We start from the raw sequence: 18,653 nt of genomic DNA, 5'->3' as shown, positions 1-18,653 counted from the left end.
GAATTGATAGTCATAATATTCCATTATTGCGTTTTACAGGAATTAAAAAAATTACAAAACCAAATAATTCAAAAACTTGAAACCATGTTATACTAACAAAAAAGATATTTTCAAGCAAAGACGATTCATCATATTCTAAAGTACCATTTACACTACAACAATAAAGATGGAATCGAAAACGGCAGTTCGAACGCAGAGCTTGAAGAGAGGGCAACTTCACCCTAACACGCCATTAGAAGAAAATCCCCTAAGGTAAGTGTCATCTACGGCATAACCTGTCAAAAAAAACACCTAAATCTAGCCCCCTCCCCCATATGAGGGGGCTAGATTAGCGTTACGAAACGAAGTAACATTGTTTGCTAGCTGGATTTTCATAAATGTTTTCTGAATCTTTTTGTGTATTTTTTAGTCTCCAGGCTTTTAGGTCTGTAGTTTTATGCTCGAAACAAAGGAAGATATGACGTAGCATATGTAATTTTGTGATATCTTTCAATTTGAGCAGTTTTTTACCATTCTCCAATCGATTAGTCAGGAACAAATTTTCTTCAAAAGTTTAGACAAAGACGGCCGACACTTCCTAATGAGTAGGCTTAAGTTTATTTTGACCGTTAGAGATTACGCTGTATATATAATACGGTTAGTTACACCGTTACAGCCTTACGTCATAGGATGTACTCTCAAAACATTGTCCGTTATCTAAGGTAGTTACGCTTTTTCGATACATCAAATTGAAATAATGTTGTTACTTTTTGAAGATTAAAATTACGGCATGATATTTTGATGCTATGACGCTATTGTCACCCAGTGTCGCCCCCTTGTCTACAATTCAATAACAGTATCACTCATGTATATAATACAAGGAAGTATCGTGTATTATGTTTTAAATCAAATTTTATTTTATATGGTTTTCTTTTCTCTTTTTCTAGCATTGAGTATTTTGGTAATATGTTGATTCGTAAACAATATTATGGATTAATAGAGCGAGTAAGTCATCCTTATCAAATTAAAATCATTATGTAATTAAATATCACCAAACCATCCCCCAGTCTCTTTCTTCCTCCTTTAGGAAGAATAATAAAAAAGAAAACACAAAAGGTTTCTGACATCTCGTCATGTCATGTCTCAAAAAGATTTTCATTTCCTTGCGTTTATATTCAAATTTATTTGTGTTCTTCAGTAGAAACCATTCTTTAGCTGTTGAATAACTTTCTCTTTAGCCTGGTTTCTATTATGTGTTGTTTGTTGTCTCTTAAAGGGCAATGAAATCTTCAGTGTTAGAGACAGAGGGTATAACCACGAATAGGAGCCGAGATGCCAAATTTTTCACCTATTTTGAGGATCTAATTATTTACAGCCCATGAAAAGGTCCAAATAGTTGACATTTTTAGCAGTAAAAAACATCACTGACGGAAGTAGAGTCAGACAAAACCATTTTTTAAAACACTGTCTCCGGCTTCTTGAAGCCGATTCATCATTATGAAGATTTATTTTCGATCAAGAAAGATCCTAAAATGATTGTCTGAGTGCTGTTTCAATTTCCGTAGTTTCGTTTAGCCTGTGATTCCTTCCTCATTTCAAATGTTCTTCAACGTCACTAGACTGTATCCGCGTAATTTTAATAGATTGAAATTAAGTCTAGGATATTGAGGTATTATATCTTTCTATATAAGGCAAACATTAGGTCATACTTTTCTTCCCGTGAATTTCGCTGGAGAAGGGATTTCTGGCGCATTAAATTTCCACCAAGCCCTACTTTTCCATCTTTGCATTTTGAAAAAGTTAAATAGACCGATCCAAGAAATTACGCTGGCTGAAAATTTTAAGCAGGCTATTTCAGCTTTAATCACTAATTGAAAACTAATCCTAAACAGCTGACCTACAATTTTCCAACCCTATAATTTTCTACTTTTCTTTCAGCCAAACACTTCAACAGATGAAGAGAATAACCCGTTGGCAAGGAAACAAAGTCGTTTTCGTGTGGAGCCAAGTAATGGTGTAAGTGATGATGACGTAAGGCCCATTTTACACCTTGTCATTTCATTTTGTTTTTTACTGTTTTGTGTGAAGGTCTTGTCTACATGAGCTGTCTCTTATCCTAGGTCAGTAAATCATCACCGACATAGATACTAGCGTGTTTTTGTATCATATGATTTTTGTAAACGACTGTTTATCATCGCTTTTAGATTTTTCGGGATTTTTTTATCCAAATAGCATCAGTCAATTCACTGTCCTAAAGAATTTAGATTTATGAACTCGCTATTATAAGCAATGCAGGAACGAAAATTTACAACCATGAAATTTTTTGCTTAATTGTTGAGAACTGTCATTCTTGGGCGCATCCCGTAGTAACCCAGAGTTAACCACTTCCCGTAATATATTTTGGACAATTAAGCTTTTACGTATGTAGGGAGAGCTCTTGATTACGCGCGAGACGAGTGTGCGATTGATGTCGTCACGCCATGTCCCTTATGTGAAAATTCTTGGAAGTCATATGACTTTCAGAATTTGGATTGTAAGGAATTTTCATCCCATATTGTTTACAAAGTGCTTGTTATTTTTACAGCGATATTGTATCATGCGAGGGCTTTCAAAAAAATAGTCCCATGGATTTTTCCTGTATATAGTACAGTTTTCTACAACTGGAAAAAAATTACGAATAATTTTTTTGGCCCATTTAACCTGATCAATGTTCCATTTCAACCATAAGGAAATGGAGAGTAAAGACTTCAAATAAGGAAGTAAATTGGAACCCTACAACATGTGAAAGCAATTTATACACTCCAAATATTCATGATAACAGCGATTGTCGTCATAAGATACAGCTCTTTACGAAGAACGTTTAGTCATGAGGTCATCATATTTTTTGTCAGCAAAGTTGTTATTCAGTAAACTTCATTTTAATTGCTCCCCTGATTTCAAATTTCTTTGTGGTTGAAAATTTGGCTGTCTTTTGTTTTCGTTGAATATTATGACTTGCCAGTGAATGATTATTTGAGTTGTTAACAATCCCCAGCTGTTAAAATGATAAATTCTGATTCAAATTCCAGATTTCCAATTACGGAGGTACTGAGGATATGTAGCATATAACATTCTGCAGGTCTAACACTCAAAGGCTTGAGACCTATTATTTGAACCAAAGAGAATTCAACTAGACCATTTTCAGATGGAGATACGGTTTTTGATATTTTCAACGTGCTTGGCTAATAAATAATTTAAGATTTTAAAAAGCCGGGGCAAACCAGTCGAATCCATGACCTGAACGAAAATTTTTTTGTTTATTTCAGAATAATCAACTGATAGTTCGTTCACCGTCACTTGCCAAACTTGAGAATCCAGAGTTCCAAACCAGATGGTATTTCAAATTCTTCCTTGGAACTGGTAAGAATTGTTTAGCCTTTTATATTCTCAAACTGATTTGACCTTTTTGATTGTATGAGTTTGTGTTCCCACACTGACTTTTGAACTAACTAGTAATAAAAAGTTTCTACTCCCCCTACATTTAGGGGGGGTCTTGGGTTTTGATGAACCAAAAGCAAGGGGGTGTTAAAAGTATGACTTTCCTAAGGGGGTTGCCAGTTAAGGGGGTCTTCTTACCTAAGGGGGGGGTCTTCTTATATAAGGGGGGGTTCTTCTTACCTAAGGGGGGGTCTTCTTAGATAAGGAGGGGTCTTCTTACCTAAGGGGGGGGGGTCTTCTTAGATGAGGAGGGGTCTTCTTACCTAAGGGGGGGGTCTTCTTATATAAGGGTGGGGGTCTTCTTCTTCATTTATACTGATTTTATAAGGGGGGTGTGAAATTTTAAATGAATTTCCTAAGGGGGGGTTAGCACTTAGGGGGATCGTCTTACCTAAGGGGGTGTCTTGACCCCTCTAGAAACTATGAATAGAACGGCCAAACTGTTTTGTTTTGTTTTAATGACAAGACATCATTAAGATCACCATAAGGAAAATATCGAAGTGAAATCGAAAGAGTTTTTTGCATTCGGATTTTAATAGTCGGTGTTGATTCTTCACCTGTCTGTTAATAGCAATCAACAATCACTCACTAAAGCACAAATTAGTCAATCATCAATCAATTTGTATACGAAATAGGCTTTTAATCGGTAGTGAGAAGCAATGAATTGAAAAATGGTTTAATAGGTCTTTATCCCTCTGATTAATTCTTTGAGATGAAAAAAAATAACGCTTTGTGTACTGCATACTATTTGCATTGCAATGATATCTAATAGCTTTTTTCCTGTCTTTTAATAGCGTGGGTCTCGCATTTTTTGAATAGATATCACCACAATAGAGCACTTTAAAATATTCCTGAATCAACTTGTAGAATTCCCACGATAAAGTTTTATTTGATTTACCAGAATTTCAAACTTTTTAACTGCCTCGTTTTATTTACTTAAAAATGAAGTAAAAGTAAACCAGAAGTAAAATTAAGTAAATTTCCCCTTTTTTTATAAATCGAAATTTGAAATGCTCTTGATTGAAATGACCACTTATATTCCTTAAATTCTGGATATCGACCTCTTTTTGGATATACAAGAATAATTAATTAGTTCAGAAGAATCATAGAAAAGACTAGCCTATACTAAAAACGGGATGCAAAATCCCGGTTTTAGGTAAGGTGCTCGCTAAGAAAAGACGAGCTGTTCATTTTTTTATGCCTTTTCGTTCAGTGCACAACAATTACGCCTTTCTGGACAACACCAAAGAACCACGTGCGTTGTCAGTCTGTTTGACGGATGCTGAAAATCATGGCATTCAACAGTATCGTGCCATCCTGTGGCAAAAATCGGTAAGAGAAGATTTTTATTCTAAGAGCTAGACAACCTTGAGACTCGCGGTTTAGAAATCTTCTACATTTCGGTCGGACCTGTCATTAGCTCTGATGCGTATATAGGCACTAGGTATATGTGGTTTAGTTAAGAGTGAAGGTTTTGATATAATCATGCATAGTTATAAGTATGGTTTTAATATCTAAAATTGTTTCAATACCATTATCTGAACCTTTTTTATATTAAATTGTGTAACATTGGCACTGCTTTTTACTCAAGAAATTCTTAGGATAAGCTGCATTTTTTGAATAATTATGAGAAGAAAAAAAAATTCTGATTTCTATTCTCATATAATACCCAACCATAAAAACCACAATGAAAGATTTATTGCTTGTCGAGGGAGTTCTTTGGTTATTTTTTGGAATCATGAATCATTCATCAGAAATTAGATTATGTTGCTATTTTTGTAAAATTCTATTCTAGTCAAATCCAAATTCTTGACTGCAATTTTTCCCCTCCTGGACCTGCACTTGCATGCTTTTTATAAGAACAGTTTTATAATAGAAGGGGAAACTAGTGTTAGTTGAATACATACAGTACGAGATATTGGCCCGTGTTGAGCCTAACGGAAATGCACGCTTTTTATAAGAACAAACCATATTGTTGAGAAGTTGTTGAGAACAAGTTAAGAACATTTTAAGGTATTGGGGACTATGAAACACCCAATTTCTTAGGAAAATGGACAAAATTGCTCAAAAAATGGTGAAAACAAGAACATGTTAAGAACATTTTTAGGCTTAAAGCTCAAAAAGTAAAAAAACATCTGAAGGCTTCAAAAATTTTGGATGTTCTTATAAAAAAAGTGTGTACACCAACAAAGATAGCTTGACATTGGAATCACGAAGAGCTAAATTTCAAAGATTTTCTCATCTATTTAAACAGGGATGTCGGAGAATATGTTTCCCATCTATACCAAACAAAACGTTCAACCCAAGAGAAGTGTTAAGGTAACCATATTCATACTCGTTTTGAGGTGAATAAGAGGAGTTGCTGTTATTTTCTTCCCGTTTATAGTTTCATAGTTGGCCCGGAAGTGTTATTTTTGACGTTAGGTGACGAAGAGTCGTAGAAGCGCCATCCTTTTGAATGATATATGGTTGAAATTATTCGTTGATTCACAGACATATTTTTCCACATAATAGTTACTTTGGTATGGAGAAAATTGAGAAGCACCCTCGTGAAATCATCGCACCTGAAGTACAAAAAGAATTATTGGTCCTTGAAGAACAGGAGGGTTCGGTCAACTTCAAATTCGGTGTCATTTACGCCAAGAAAGGACAACGAACAGATGACGAAATGTTTGGAAATGGTATGAAAAAAAAGTTTTGTAGAGGTTTTTCTTGATTTGCTGAGTTACGTAATATCCTCCATTATGGAAGCAAGCGTTCGAATCTATAGAGGTGATCCCTCACGAAAATCGAATGTTTGCTTTCATAATGTTCGAAGTTGCGAAGATATTAGAAAAACCTTTCTTGTGATAACATTACTATTTTTTGATTCGGTTTTTTCGTAACTGGTTTATAGCTTTGGCCCCCTTATTCCGGAATAATTCATTTGTAAGACGACTGGTCAATGTCTAGGTGGAATGAATCAAGTGAAGGCGTTGAACTTACAGTATATGACGAGTCGAAAAGCTAAAAATATGCAATCTACGCTCGGAAAACTGCCCCATCTCACCTATTCTTGCATATGATCGACCCTTAAGCCAGTTTTCTTTTACAAGATTAGCGTAAACAGTTTCATTTAGCCTGGGATGCCATCTATGAATTTATATGCCATTCTCTTATTCCTTGTTTTTCAGTGAAAGGAAGCGACGAATTTGTACGATTTTTGAACGTTCTTGGCGATACAATCGATCTGAAAGGGTGGACTGGATATCGTGGTGGTCTTGATGTCAAAGGTAGGCTAATATGATTTTTAGAATTCGCATTTTAAAATTAATATCACTGAATTTTCAGTTATAGCGCATAAATATTGAATAATACGGGTTGAGATGATACAGACTACACACATAAGCGATTTTTGAAATCGACCAAATTCAGGCTTCATTGCAATGAAAGAGCCCAAGAAGTCAACTTACAATCTCGTGTCTGGAGCCACTTGCACTACTTTTTGATTTTACTGGTGGATTTGTGGTACAATTGTGAGCGTTATCAGAATCATACAAAAGCGAACTTAGGAACTAGTTTCGAGCCTAGTCTATTTGTTATTATTTGAATGAACCATTCCAAACCATCAACATCTACCAACTTCTCTCCTAAACTTCTTTCCGTAGATAATATGACAGGCGTTCATTCAGTGTACACGATGTACGAAGGTCACGAAGTCATGTTTCACGTCTCCGTCATGCTGCCGTATTCCAAAGATACGCAACAAGTAGAACGTAAACGGCACATCGGTAACGACATCGCCGTTATCGTCTTTGTTGACGGCGAGCCTGACGAAGAACTATCTTTCAAACCGTCATCTGTACGTACAAAATTCACGCACGTCTTTGCGGTCATACGTTACAGTAAACGCACGCAGAGTTATTACTTGACCGTGTTTACGGAAGAGAACGTACCGGCGTACGGACCACCGATTCCTCTTCCGGCGAAATTCACAAATCCGCAAGAGTTCCGGTCGTTTCTTATCACGAAATGTAAGTCAATAATATTTTGAAAGAGAACTGATTATATTTTTTAGTCAAGTGAGATATCCCGGGAATCGTTCTTTAAGATCCTCTCGATAATATTTCAAAGAGTAAATGGTTAAAAGGGTTCGAAATTTAGTCTGTTTTGCCCATTAAAAGCCTGTAAGAGTATACAGTTTGTGTAGTCTAAAATTTATAGAGTTATCTGGTACGCTCTTTATTGCACTAAGGATGGCGCTACGTCCTTAATTGCTTTTAAAACTGGTGTCCCTCTTCTTTTCACCTAAACCATCCCGAACTAATTCATTAACTGTCCTTCCCTTTCTTTCAGTAATGAACGGTGAAAAGGCGGCATACGTCAGCCCAGTGTTCAGTAATAAACGTCAACGAACACTGGAAAGTCTCATCAGTGGACTACAAAACGACCAATGGCTCAAACCTGAAGTGAGATGTTTTTTCATAGTCATTATAAAAACACTGGTCTGGAAGGCTTTTGTCTCTTTTTATTGTTAAAAGATAGAGCTTATGTACCAAAATTGATTTATTTTGCAAACTTTTTGATCAGAGGAGATTTTGGTAACGTGATCAAAAAGTATGCAAACGCAACTTGCCTTTTGTTTGTAACAAAAGAAAATTGAACAAAAAGCTAAAACAATACATTGCCAGACCGGTTTTTTTTATAATGACTATGATTTTTTAGACTCTTATGTTCCCTGTGTTCACTTATATCTGATTTCGCTATCCATTGATAAGCATAAGTTTTTCTCTGGTTCTGAAACTCGTTCGTTCATTCTATCGCACATCCATGCGACTGCTTTGAAGTCTTTAATGTATCATTTGGTAGCATTTAGAAATACAGTTGACACTTCAATTCGATTTTCAAAAGGGATTGAATAAAATAGCGTATCAAATAGTATAGCGTCGTTTTAGAGAGTCTCTTCTTGACGGCGACTTTCAATATTGTCTAATAATGGAGCGTATCGAATAGTAGAACGGTGGAGAAGATAGCATCAATTGTATTAAAGATTATTTTCAACACCCAGTCTAAGAAAGAAAGCTCTTACAATCTTATTCTTTCCAATAGAAATTCGGTTTGAAACGAGCAGTTAGCCACGCAGTCACCAATCGAGAAAACAAACGTGCCTTCTTGGAACTTGGCCAGGTATATTACAAACTTAGCTAATCTTCCAGAGCAATTTCCAGTTCTTTTACCCTCCTTTTTGATTATAGGAAACAACATGTTAAGATAATTCCAGCTTTAGTTTTCTTCGTTTTTTTGGACCTGCCTCCGGGTACCCCGGTGGAGGTCGTTTAAATTAACCCATGTCCGTTCGTCCGTCCGTTCGTCTGTTGCCAGCTTTTCTCAGGATTGGCTCATTAGTTTTTTCTGATTTTTGGCATGAAGATGCAAAATGACAATGCCCCAAATGTGACAGAGCCCGATTTTCGAAAAAAAAAAATTTTCCGGCCGAAAATACCGGAAATATGCCGGAAAATAAAATTTTTGCTCAAAGATGCGTATTAACAATGCTCGAAACATGGCCGAGTCCAATTTTAGAGAAAAATTTTTTTGCGGTCGAAAATGCTGGAAATTTGCCGGAAATCGCCGTTTTTCTGAATTTTCATTGGATTTTTTTCTTATAATTGGTTGTTTTTTCATTCGAAAACATTATTAATAGCAATGCCCACCATCAAGCATGTTATAATTTTCAAAACTATTCAAAAATCGCCGGACAACCTATTTTCGCCGGAAAGACAGTATTTCTTGAATTTCTCGCGCTGTACTTTATTTTTTTTTATGAAATTTTGCACACTGATGCAAGATGACAATACCTAAAATGTGACGGAGCCCGATTTTCGAAAAACAATTTTTTTCCGGCTGAAAATGCCGGAAATATGCCGGAAAAACCAGTTTTTTGACATTTTCTCGAATTTTCATCTTTAGTTTTTCTGATTTTTTGCAGAAAGATGCGTATTAGCAATACTCAAAACATGACCGAGTTTGTCTTTTGCGAAAAATTCTATGTCGGTAATCGCCGTTTTTGCTGATTTTCATTTGGCTTTTTCCTTATTTCTTTGTTTTTCACACAAAAACACTATTGATAACAAATCCCACCATTAAGCATGATTCAATTGTCAATAAAACTGATTTTTGCAACCGGAACTTTCTTTTTCTATTTTCCCTACTCCCCTTCCTTCTTCCCCCATCAACAATCAATGATAAGACTTAACATTTTTGCAAAACGCTATATCGTCTGACTGATTGTTTTCATTTTTCTCCTTATTGCCTTATTATCTAGCTTTCATCATCAGGTAGGTCCATTCAGCATGTTGCTTGTTTTCAGTTTACTTTCCTTCCTTTCACCGGTTCTATTTCTACATTTCATTCTAGACTTTAAAAGTGAACAAGATTATGCAAGGTGCCGCCCCAACCAGTGTTAACAATGTGGGTGGTTTATTGGCGCTCAAAAACACGCCCTGGGAACCACATGCCGTGTTGTCTAATTTAAATCGTCCAATTATTTGCGGTGATAATATCGGAAATAAACTTCTCGTCTCGTGCGATGTTGGAATATACTTAGTCTCAGGTACGTTTTAGTGATTTTTAAATATTTCTCTGCAAGAATGATACTTGGTGCGATGTAAAGGAGGCTCACGATTTCTTGACTCACTAGATTGTATCTATCATTATTTAAGGGGATTTTCATATTTTATGTGTCCGTCATAACCACGGAGCCCTTAAAAATAAATTACTATTATCTCGCTTCGATATTATCATATTTTGTCTTCTTTTTTTTCAGAACACGGGGCTCGCTTAGTGTTTGACCGAAGCATGACCGCATGTCAATTAAGCGTGGTGGAAGACTATGGGTTCATTATGACTCGAATTCGTAAACGTAAATATTTTGTTTGTTTGAGTCTGTAAGTTCAATGAAACACAGGTTTAGAAGGGCGCTTCTTGTCTTCGTAACTCAAACACCTACTGGGAAAGCAAATTTTTTCGATTACTACTTTTGTTTTCGATAGCACGGGTCAATATTAAGTTTGTCAATCAATCAATAATAAAATATAGGGCAAAAACACCACAGTTACTTATTTTTGATTACTTCCTAAGTTTAGCAAAATGGACCAAGAGGTAGCTCGCTTCAGGGGGCATCATTTAAAAAAATGTTTTGACTTATATTGTTCTTTTAATGGTTTTTAGACGGTCGAATATATGTGTTACCATTATCCTTGCTGACCGAAGATCGTCAAGTACCTTTCTGTAGAAGAGATTGTGCACAGTTTTATCTCAAAAAGTCCAAAGGTATGTGAACATCTTATAATAACAACTTATAATTTGCAACCAATTCTTTATCTATAGGGATTTAAACTCTTATAATCTTAAATTCCATTCTTAACTGAAATTTACTTCCCACAAATGAAACCATTCATCCTACCTATACAGATCGAGTAAGAATTTGTCAAGATTTGGGCCACAGATCATAGAGCCGCCCTATGATGTTAATGTTAATGTTAATGTATATATTCTTTAAAGTCGAAAAATGTGTACAAATCTGTACTAGCTTGAAAGCTAATAGAGTTCGACTGCCTATTTTACAAAATGAATCATTCATCATCATCTGTCAATGCCCAATCGCTGACGATTTCTTCTGTAGAGCATTTTGGTTTGTAATTTGAAGATATTTTTGTTTGGTTTTGTAATTTTTTAACGAGGCGTAGTTTTGTTCTTGGGCTTCCTCTTACGCGCCAGTTGAATCCTTTATTGTTATTGTTCTTGTTGAGTTTCTTTGCTTGTTCGTGCATCTCCTTGATCTTTTTCCGTTCGTCGATTGTGAAATCTTCCGTTATACTTACCTGAAAGAAACAAGTTTCTTTTAGCATGTGTAAATTCTTCATGATAAGATCTTTGTCATGTTGACTTTGCAGGGTGACTTTCAGAGGACGGCCATTCTTAGTTTTTCTGTCTCCTAATCTGTGGTGAGTAACATTGATCTCTGGAACATTGATGTCATCTAGGAGTTCTCGGAACCGAAATTTGTCATATTTTTTCCCATTTTCTTCATCTTCCTTATCTGGGCCTGAATATTCGAGAAACCCGTGAACGATCATATTCAGTTTTCTAGATTCTATGTCTCTCTTTTCACTTTCTTCCTTCCGTTTTTGTTCTTCGACAGATTTTAAGTCTTCTTTTTGTTTCTTGGTAATCTCGGCGTATGTTTTCTTTGATGTTTCCGTCATTATTTCTGCGGTGTGCTTTATTTCCTCCTTTATCATGCTTCTTGTCTTTTCCTCCATCTCTTGTAGTTTCCCTGCCAGAAAAAGTTTTTAAGTCATTTTTGATGGAATCACGGGTTTTGGTGTTGGTGTTGACCTCATTGTTCAGTTTTTGTATGACGTCGTCTTTCTTTTTAAGTTCATTTTGCATCATATGTTGGGTGTTTTTTCCCACTTTATTTCTTAGGTTTTTCGTTATTCGTACGCAGTTTGAACATAAGTAATGATCGTTGTAGGATGTCACGAATATTTGTAGTTGATACAGGGGTAACTGTGTGCACTCATAATGAACTGATCTTTTACATTTTTTGCATGTTAAGCGATCCAGGTCTTCGTCTTCAGTACATCTTGACGGCGTGCAAGCTTGAGGTGGTGAGGCTGCTTCGAAAGGCTGATCTTTATCCATTTTGATGTTATTTTCATGAATTTTGATGTTTTTATTTGTTTTCAGCCATTTTTTCGAAGAGCGTTGCAAAAGCGTCTGATCTAATTGACGTCAAATAAAAACTGATAAAGATGCATCTTTTGATACACAAGATTATTAACCAATTCATCCTACCAAAGAGACTTTAAAAGCTAGCTTTATTGATGATATTCACGACGTAATGTTTTCTACGGGCACACATTGGTTTTTGCCAGTAGTGTCAATTTAAGCAAGAGAAATTTGTTTCAGTAGAAAATATTATGTGGTGAATATCATGAATATTATCGTTGATCTTGCATGCTACCAGTTAAATTCCAACTTCTCATTCGCCTTAGGTTCACACTTGTTTTCACACAGTCGTCAAGAATCACCTTACTTAGTGGTCGCCATAGCTGTTGGCAAACGTCTCTCTATTTACAAATGGGCTCAAAACGGATTCAAAAAACACACGGTAAGAAAAATTGTAAGGATTTTGGGATGTGAAAGTAGTAGTAGATTACATTACAATTAAGCAAACTATGACACTCTTTAAAAAAATTTGTTTTTGTGCTATTCTAGACTTCATTTACGTTTATGACCACCTGCAGCCACCTGGGGTATCGCTCTTAAAAGTGTATAACACATTGTTTTCTTTTTCAGAATATTAGCCTCTTAGAAACCTGTGTTGAACCTAAACGTGGTTGCTATTTTTGAGCGTCTTTTAAGCAGCTTTAAAATTTCTCTTTGTCCAGTCTCTCAAAGGGAATTTAATGATGATTTTAATCCCTATAGCTATTATAGAACAACATACGCAGTTGCAAAATAGTTTGCGCAATTTTAATGGATCAGCCATTACTAGTCCTGTAATGAGGCTTAATTAATGATACTAATTTGTCTGACTGATGTTGTCTTTGTATGTAGTAACAAAGCAATTATCAAAACACTCTTAGCACAATTCATACCACGTGGTTTGAGAATTGAGATCTTTGTTCCAAATCTTGTCCCCCCATCTTGCCTGCTATATTTTCGCTGCTGAATTTGAGAATCTGAACAAAAGCATCCTTTTTCGTAGATTCTCTTGTCTGTAAACAAACCCGATATCTATGGATATTTTTGGATAAGTTCATTGCCGTATTGTATCAGGTCTCGTCGGTCTCGTTTTGCATGAGATACACTATGGTACATAGTACGTTAGGCATGAGATCATAGTACTAGTGATGACTAAAAAGATAAACAAGACACTCTGTAGATTACCTTGATCCTTAAAACAAAAACTTTTGAATGTTATCATAACGTCTTCGCTTGTCTGTAGGTCTAATTTCTACTGAAAATTTCAAAATTCATTGTGGTGCTGTGCTACGTTTTACGTGAAATACAATCTTAAGTGTACGTCTTCGCCTAATTGTGAAAAAGGAATATTTAATTTGTAAAGACTTCAAATTATTTTATTATAATCAATTCTAAAAGGTCACCAATGAAATTTAATGAAATTTTGATTTATTTTCTTCTCTAGGATTTCGTAGTGACAGAAACTCCAATCACGCTGACCATTATTCACGATGCAAAGGACAAGTTGTTATTGTGCGTGGGATTACGTCATCGGTTTGATATAGTCAACGTACAGACGAAACAAGTGACTCTATTGAAGAATATTGTTACGTACAGAGTGAGTCGCCTATACCAAGCTTTCTACTTGCATAGTTTGTGCTCTCTTTTTTAGACCCACGCCCATAGTTTAAAGACTCCTTATTGCACACGTTTTGTAACGTCTATTTTAAAGCCTTGTGTAATACCAGTACTTTGGTTACGAACACTCTTTCTCTTAGTCTGAATTGCAGACTTACACAAAACCCCAGGTAGTATAATGAGCACGGATCCGTTAGTAGATTCCAGCAGCCTATCTTCCTCTATGGATATTGAAATGCTTAAGTCATCGTTTCTCTTGACAAGTTTTTGGATAAACCCAAAAATCTTGTACACGACGTCTTTAAAAACACGTTCTGACTACAGGGTTTAAATTCTGAGTTTGGCGTCTAGCGCAGCATAAGCAGCATAACTCACAAATTTCGCTTCAAGGAAGCCTTAGTATAGCTACCAAGTGAATCTATCACCGAGCGAAATAGTCCTTTACACTCTTTAACCCTTTGAGTGCCAGGGTCTTTTTTTCTAAGTTTTTTTTTAAAAATCGCTAGTTCAAACTTTAAGGGCTTAGATCTCCTGATCTAGAAAGAATTAGAAGCTCGTATATAGCTCGTTGGATAGCTTAGAGTCTCCTCTTTCTTTTGGGCGCCTTCGGCGCCGCCCGATTGAGGAAGGGCGTGGTGGGCGGCGGCCAAGGCTGCGCGGACCTGACTGAACTGATGGAAAGGTGCCCAGTGGTAAAACTTCAAATCAATTCACTAGAAGACAGAATAAAGTAAAACAGGGCCAAATTTGGAGGTTCTTGGATCACTCGTTGACCAAAAATAGTCTAAAAACGGTCAGAATCTCAAAAAAGTGAATTTTTGTCAATTTTTTGCATTTTTTTGACTTTTTTGCTTAAAATCTCGCTGGAAAGACTCATTTTTGAAATTCTTTTTGCTTGACCATAAAGGACAATCTAATTCCTACGAGTTCGACCAAAAATAACGATTTCTAACTCAAACTGGGCATTACAGGAGGGCTTCGCCCTCCTATATAGCCCATGTCGTATATATACGACATCGGCACTTAAAGGGTTAAAGCAAATCTTCTACTTATTCACAAACTTATCTCTTCAAGTTTCAGTTCAAGAAGAACATATTTTTTGAAGTTTTTTTATTAGCCCTCAAATAATATATGTGATTATTTTTTTTTCTCTACATAGAAACCAAAGATAGTATCAGCATTGGATATTTTTGACGAAGACAATCCAGAGTTGTTACTGACGTACAGTCGTAAGTGCTCAAAGAAATTAAAATTCGACAATGTTTTCACAAAGCGAGTTTTGTAATTGCACCTTTGAGGACGGCGATTTAACTGAAACGATTTTGAGTAACTTTTTACCGGCACAATCGAGGACGATAAAAGTGTTGATCAACCGTCGTCCTCAGTCAAACAGGATTTAAATCAGAAGCTATCCATCTCCGTCACAGAAAAACATAAATAAATAAACTAAAGGGACTAACATTGTCACTTTTTTTTTGCTGGACGAATGCATTTCTTTTAAATTTTTAACAATTGGATGATGAAATTTTTGTTCATTTTTCTTAGACTCGTCAGTGTTCGTTCGTCTTCGAGACAACATCACCGAAATTGTCAGTTTCTTTTGGAACAATGCTCCCAAAGATATTGGTAAGATCGCTTTTCTATTTTTCCCTTGACACTGTTAATCATCTTTCTTCTCTGATTATTACTTCGTCGGTGCCTGAAATTTCTGTATGTAAAACATATTGAAAATTGAACAAACTACATCCGACGAGAAGTTTCATTTAACAACAATTAGCGGTCGTAGTATGAAGGTAGGGTATTCAGCTACTGTGCACAAGATTGTGGGTTTGACCCCGAGCCGGGACATATCAAAGATTCCAAAAATTGATGATGACTCTCTGCTTCTCTGCTTGATACTCAGCAACTAAAGAGATCGATCAAGGGTAAGTAGAGAAATCCAGGGAAAGGAGTGGCACCCTCCCCTACCTTCGAGTAGACAGCTACTGAAAAGGGAGCCTCTGGATCGCCCTCGACTAGCTACGGTTGTAAACTTATATACTTACTACTTTGTTTGAATTTCCTTTCAGTTTGTGCGTTCCCGTACATTCTTGGTTTCTCAGAGAATTCGATCGAGATACGTTTAATGGTGAATGGCAACTTGGTACACACTCATTGCGTTCCTCATATGAAGCTGATCACAGCCAAGGTAATGAAGATCATTCTCTAGTTCCACACAATTTTAATATAAAATTTGCTTGCTGTAAACTTTTTTAAGATTGTTTTTGTATTAAGAAACGACCAGATCTTGTGGATTTGAGATTATCTCTGAAGCTAGAACACGTGGGCAGAAAGTTGGCTGTCTGCATTGCCCTCTTTTGACGTCAATGAAATGACTTCTTCGGGCAAAGGTTTTAACTACCAACTTTCTGCAGAACTAACTAAACTAGAGCTAGAAATTATATTGTTATTGCTATTGCTTTTCATTTCTTCTTTTGTTCTTAAATTAATGATTTGAATTATTCTTTTCTTATTCAGAACGATATTTACTTCACGTCCAGTCTCTTTTCTTCAACACCGACAACTATTCGACGTCGATCGAACGCTCAACAAATCGGACAAACATTCATGAAAATCGGACTTTCGGATTTAGCTGGACTAAATCGGATTCAAGAGGAAACAGTGGATGATATACATGAGATAATGTTACGTCGGAACATCGGAGTGTCTGACCATCATTACGCAAGTAACCGTAGCTTGAATAAGTTAAATAAATTAAAAGGTGCCAACCAATCGGATACTGGGCCACTTCACGTAAGAGCGTACTCCGCCTCTGGCGCTTTTTGCTCGCCCGTCATCAACGTAAGACATAATAAAGTGGACATTACGCCCGTTCATGAAGTAAATACGCCTCCACGCCAATCAACCGTCGACGCTCGAAAACAAACGCCCTCGCAACCCACATCACCTGAAAGTCGTAAATCACCGCCAACCTTCAAACCAAACAGAACGCAAATATCACCGGAGCCACAACGAGTACCGGATCCGGATACTCATCCAGATACGTCTCCAACAACACGAAAATCGGCACCGGCTGTAGCTCCGAAACCGACAAAAAGAATCGTGAAATCGCACTCTTCTGCTAGTATGGAAGTCAATAGAAATGAACTCAAGAACCTATACTGTAAACAAACGACAGTCCAAGTCCTCAGAAAAGACGAAGAGGAAAGGGCCTCCAGTTTACCAACCAGCCCGAATAAAGTTATTTTCATGCCTAAACAAGACATGTTTTATTCACCTTCACAAAAAGGTGCAAGAGACGCTAAAAAGCGATCTTCTCTAAATCGCTCGAATCAGCATTTAGAACAAGTTGGCGCCCGACATTTACGGAATTCTGCATCGATACGCTCCTTACCTGAAGCTAGTAATGAACAATTACCGCATGGTGCACCACGTGAAGAGCGGCAGCCGCGCGTTAATAGTACGACTTACGAAACACATTTTGGGGCAACGAACTCGAATACATGGGATGTTGCGTTAACTAAACATAAGCCTTTAACAAGGCATAAATCGACTATGGTATAAACAGTTATGACTAAGTGAGTTTAATGGGCTGAGCACGTTCATTGCCAAAAACATATTACGAAACAACATAGGCCTTTCTCAGCATGGATATTGAATTGCACAGTTCGTTGTATTCGTCGAATTTAAAGGGGGTGTCTGCTTTGCTATAGCCTTTCGGTCATTATTTCTTTAATACACGATAGCTAAATTAGTTACAATCAGTTTGCAGAAAAAGTAAACTCAAAGTTTTCATTTTTTAGCTGAGAATTTAAATCCAGATTTAAATTTTTGAAATGAGATGGCTCTTTTTAATCTTCTCGCAATAAACTTTAAAAAACACCAAAAAAGCAAGTCTAAAAATCTGAACACTAGATTAAAACTTTTGAACCATACTGTAGATCGCCTCGCTTTTAGACAAAGAACGTGTCAAGCTGAGATGGAAATATTTTTCTACTATAATTGTTTTTAACAAAAATTATAATTTTTGACTCAATTAAAATGTATTTTTGTGATAATTTATTTTGATATTTTGACAAGTGCGTTGAAGTCTAGTGAAATGGCATGGGTTTTCAAGTTTTTGACTTGAAACAGAAATTTGCAAATCATATTTAAGCCAACATCAGAACGGAATCGTTTTATTTTTCGATATTTTCGATATTATGTATTCTCATTAGACGAAGATAACATGGCTAAATGCAACACTTTTTTATTAAAAATATTCTTTTATAGCTTGATTTTATATACGAATATAAAAGAATGTTATATATTTTTGTATGGCAGTTCTAACTATTTTTTGTCTCTCGGCTGCTGATAGTCATATTGACTAAAACTTAATGAAAGTAGATGTTTTAAAATATAATTTTCTCTTGTCTGGTGTAAATATATAAAACTGTAGATAATACTGTTTACTGAAATTAAATTGTTTATTCTTGTTAAACTTTCCGAACCCACTTTGAGCTTACACCAGGTTTGGGACCTATAATCTTCAGTGGCATGAGTGGTCATGAGTGCCACTTCTAAATGTGACATATTAAAGACTCGACCCCTCTCTAGTAAAATAAAAAAGCAGGCCCGGTGGAACAATGGCAAAGGTGGCGAAGCTGAAGGCTCAAAATGAGATAAAATTTGAAGAAGAATTTGACAAAAGAAAAAACCTAATTTGCTCAAAAGTGGGGAGGCTGAAGTCTCCCCAGTCTCCCCGCTTCCGTCGCCAGGCCTGAAAAGTGGTGCAAGTGAATCTCTTGCTAGGTACGAGATTGCTGATTCTTATAAAAAGTGGGTAG

The 18,653-nt window shown here is 36.3% G+C and overlaps 2 protein-coding genes across 3 annotated transcripts in view; both read left to right on the top strand.

The window, feature by feature from the left end:
- The window catches only part of LOC136800980 (nuclear factor of activated T-cells 5-like), a 131,482-nt gene that overhangs the window by 85,767 nt on the left and 27,062 nt on the right, over positions 1-18,653 (top strand). The window lies entirely within an intron of this gene.
- On the top strand, positions 75-18,280 carry LOC136800978 (GTPase-activating Rap/Ran-GAP domain-like protein 3). Of its 2 annotated transcripts, none has more exons than XM_067057588.1 (20): positions 75-252; positions 927-984; positions 1,918-1,995; positions 3,285-3,378; positions 4,670-4,788; positions 5,711-5,775; positions 5,971-6,137; positions 6,630-6,728; positions 7,104-7,469; positions 7,792-7,904; positions 8,545-8,622; positions 9,853-10,048; positions 10,262-10,357; positions 10,666-10,767; positions 12,498-12,613; positions 13,655-13,807; positions 14,987-15,056; positions 15,373-15,453; positions 15,897-16,015; positions 16,345-18,280. In XM_067057588.1, exons 1-20 carry the CDS (start codon positions 167-169, stop codon positions 17,389-17,391), a joined length of 3,303 nt encoding a protein of 1,100 aa, XP_066913689.1. In that variant the 5' UTR covers positions 75-166; the 3' UTR covers positions 17,392-18,280. The 2 variants fall into 2 exon arrangements, with proteins under 2 accessions (XP_066913689.1, XP_066913688.1); XM_067057587.1 differs by having other exon boundaries at positions 1,918-2,010.

The sequence above is a fragment of the Clytia hemisphaerica genome, unplaced genomic scaffold (genome assembly GCF_902728285.1).
Source record: "Clytia hemisphaerica strain Z4C2 unplaced genomic scaffold, Clytia hemisphaerica genome assembly, whole genome shotgun sequence".
In the NCBI taxonomy this organism is placed as follows: Eukaryota; Metazoa; Cnidaria; class Hydrozoa; order Leptothecata; family Clytiidae; genus Clytia; species Clytia hemisphaerica.
The sequence above is the reverse complement of the archived record's forward strand: the minus strand, read 5'-3'. Positions and strand labels throughout refer to the sequence as shown.

What these genes read in the sequence shown, in the direction of transcription:
- LOC136800978 (XM_067057587.1), top strand. Translation starts at nt 167, where the DNA reads ATGGAATCGAAAACGGCAGTTCGAACGCAGAGCTTGAAGAGAGGGCAA. An exon ending in TGACGAAATGTTTGGAAATG is followed by an intron (nt 6,138 to 6,629) that starts GTATGAAAAAAA and finishes CTTGTTTTTCAG; the next exon opens with TGAAAGGAAGCGACGAATTT. An exon ending in ACCAATGGCTCAAACCTGAA is followed by an intron (nt 7,905 to 8,544) that starts GTGAGATGTTTT and finishes TCTTTCCAATAG; the next exon opens with AAATTCGGTTTGAAACGAGC.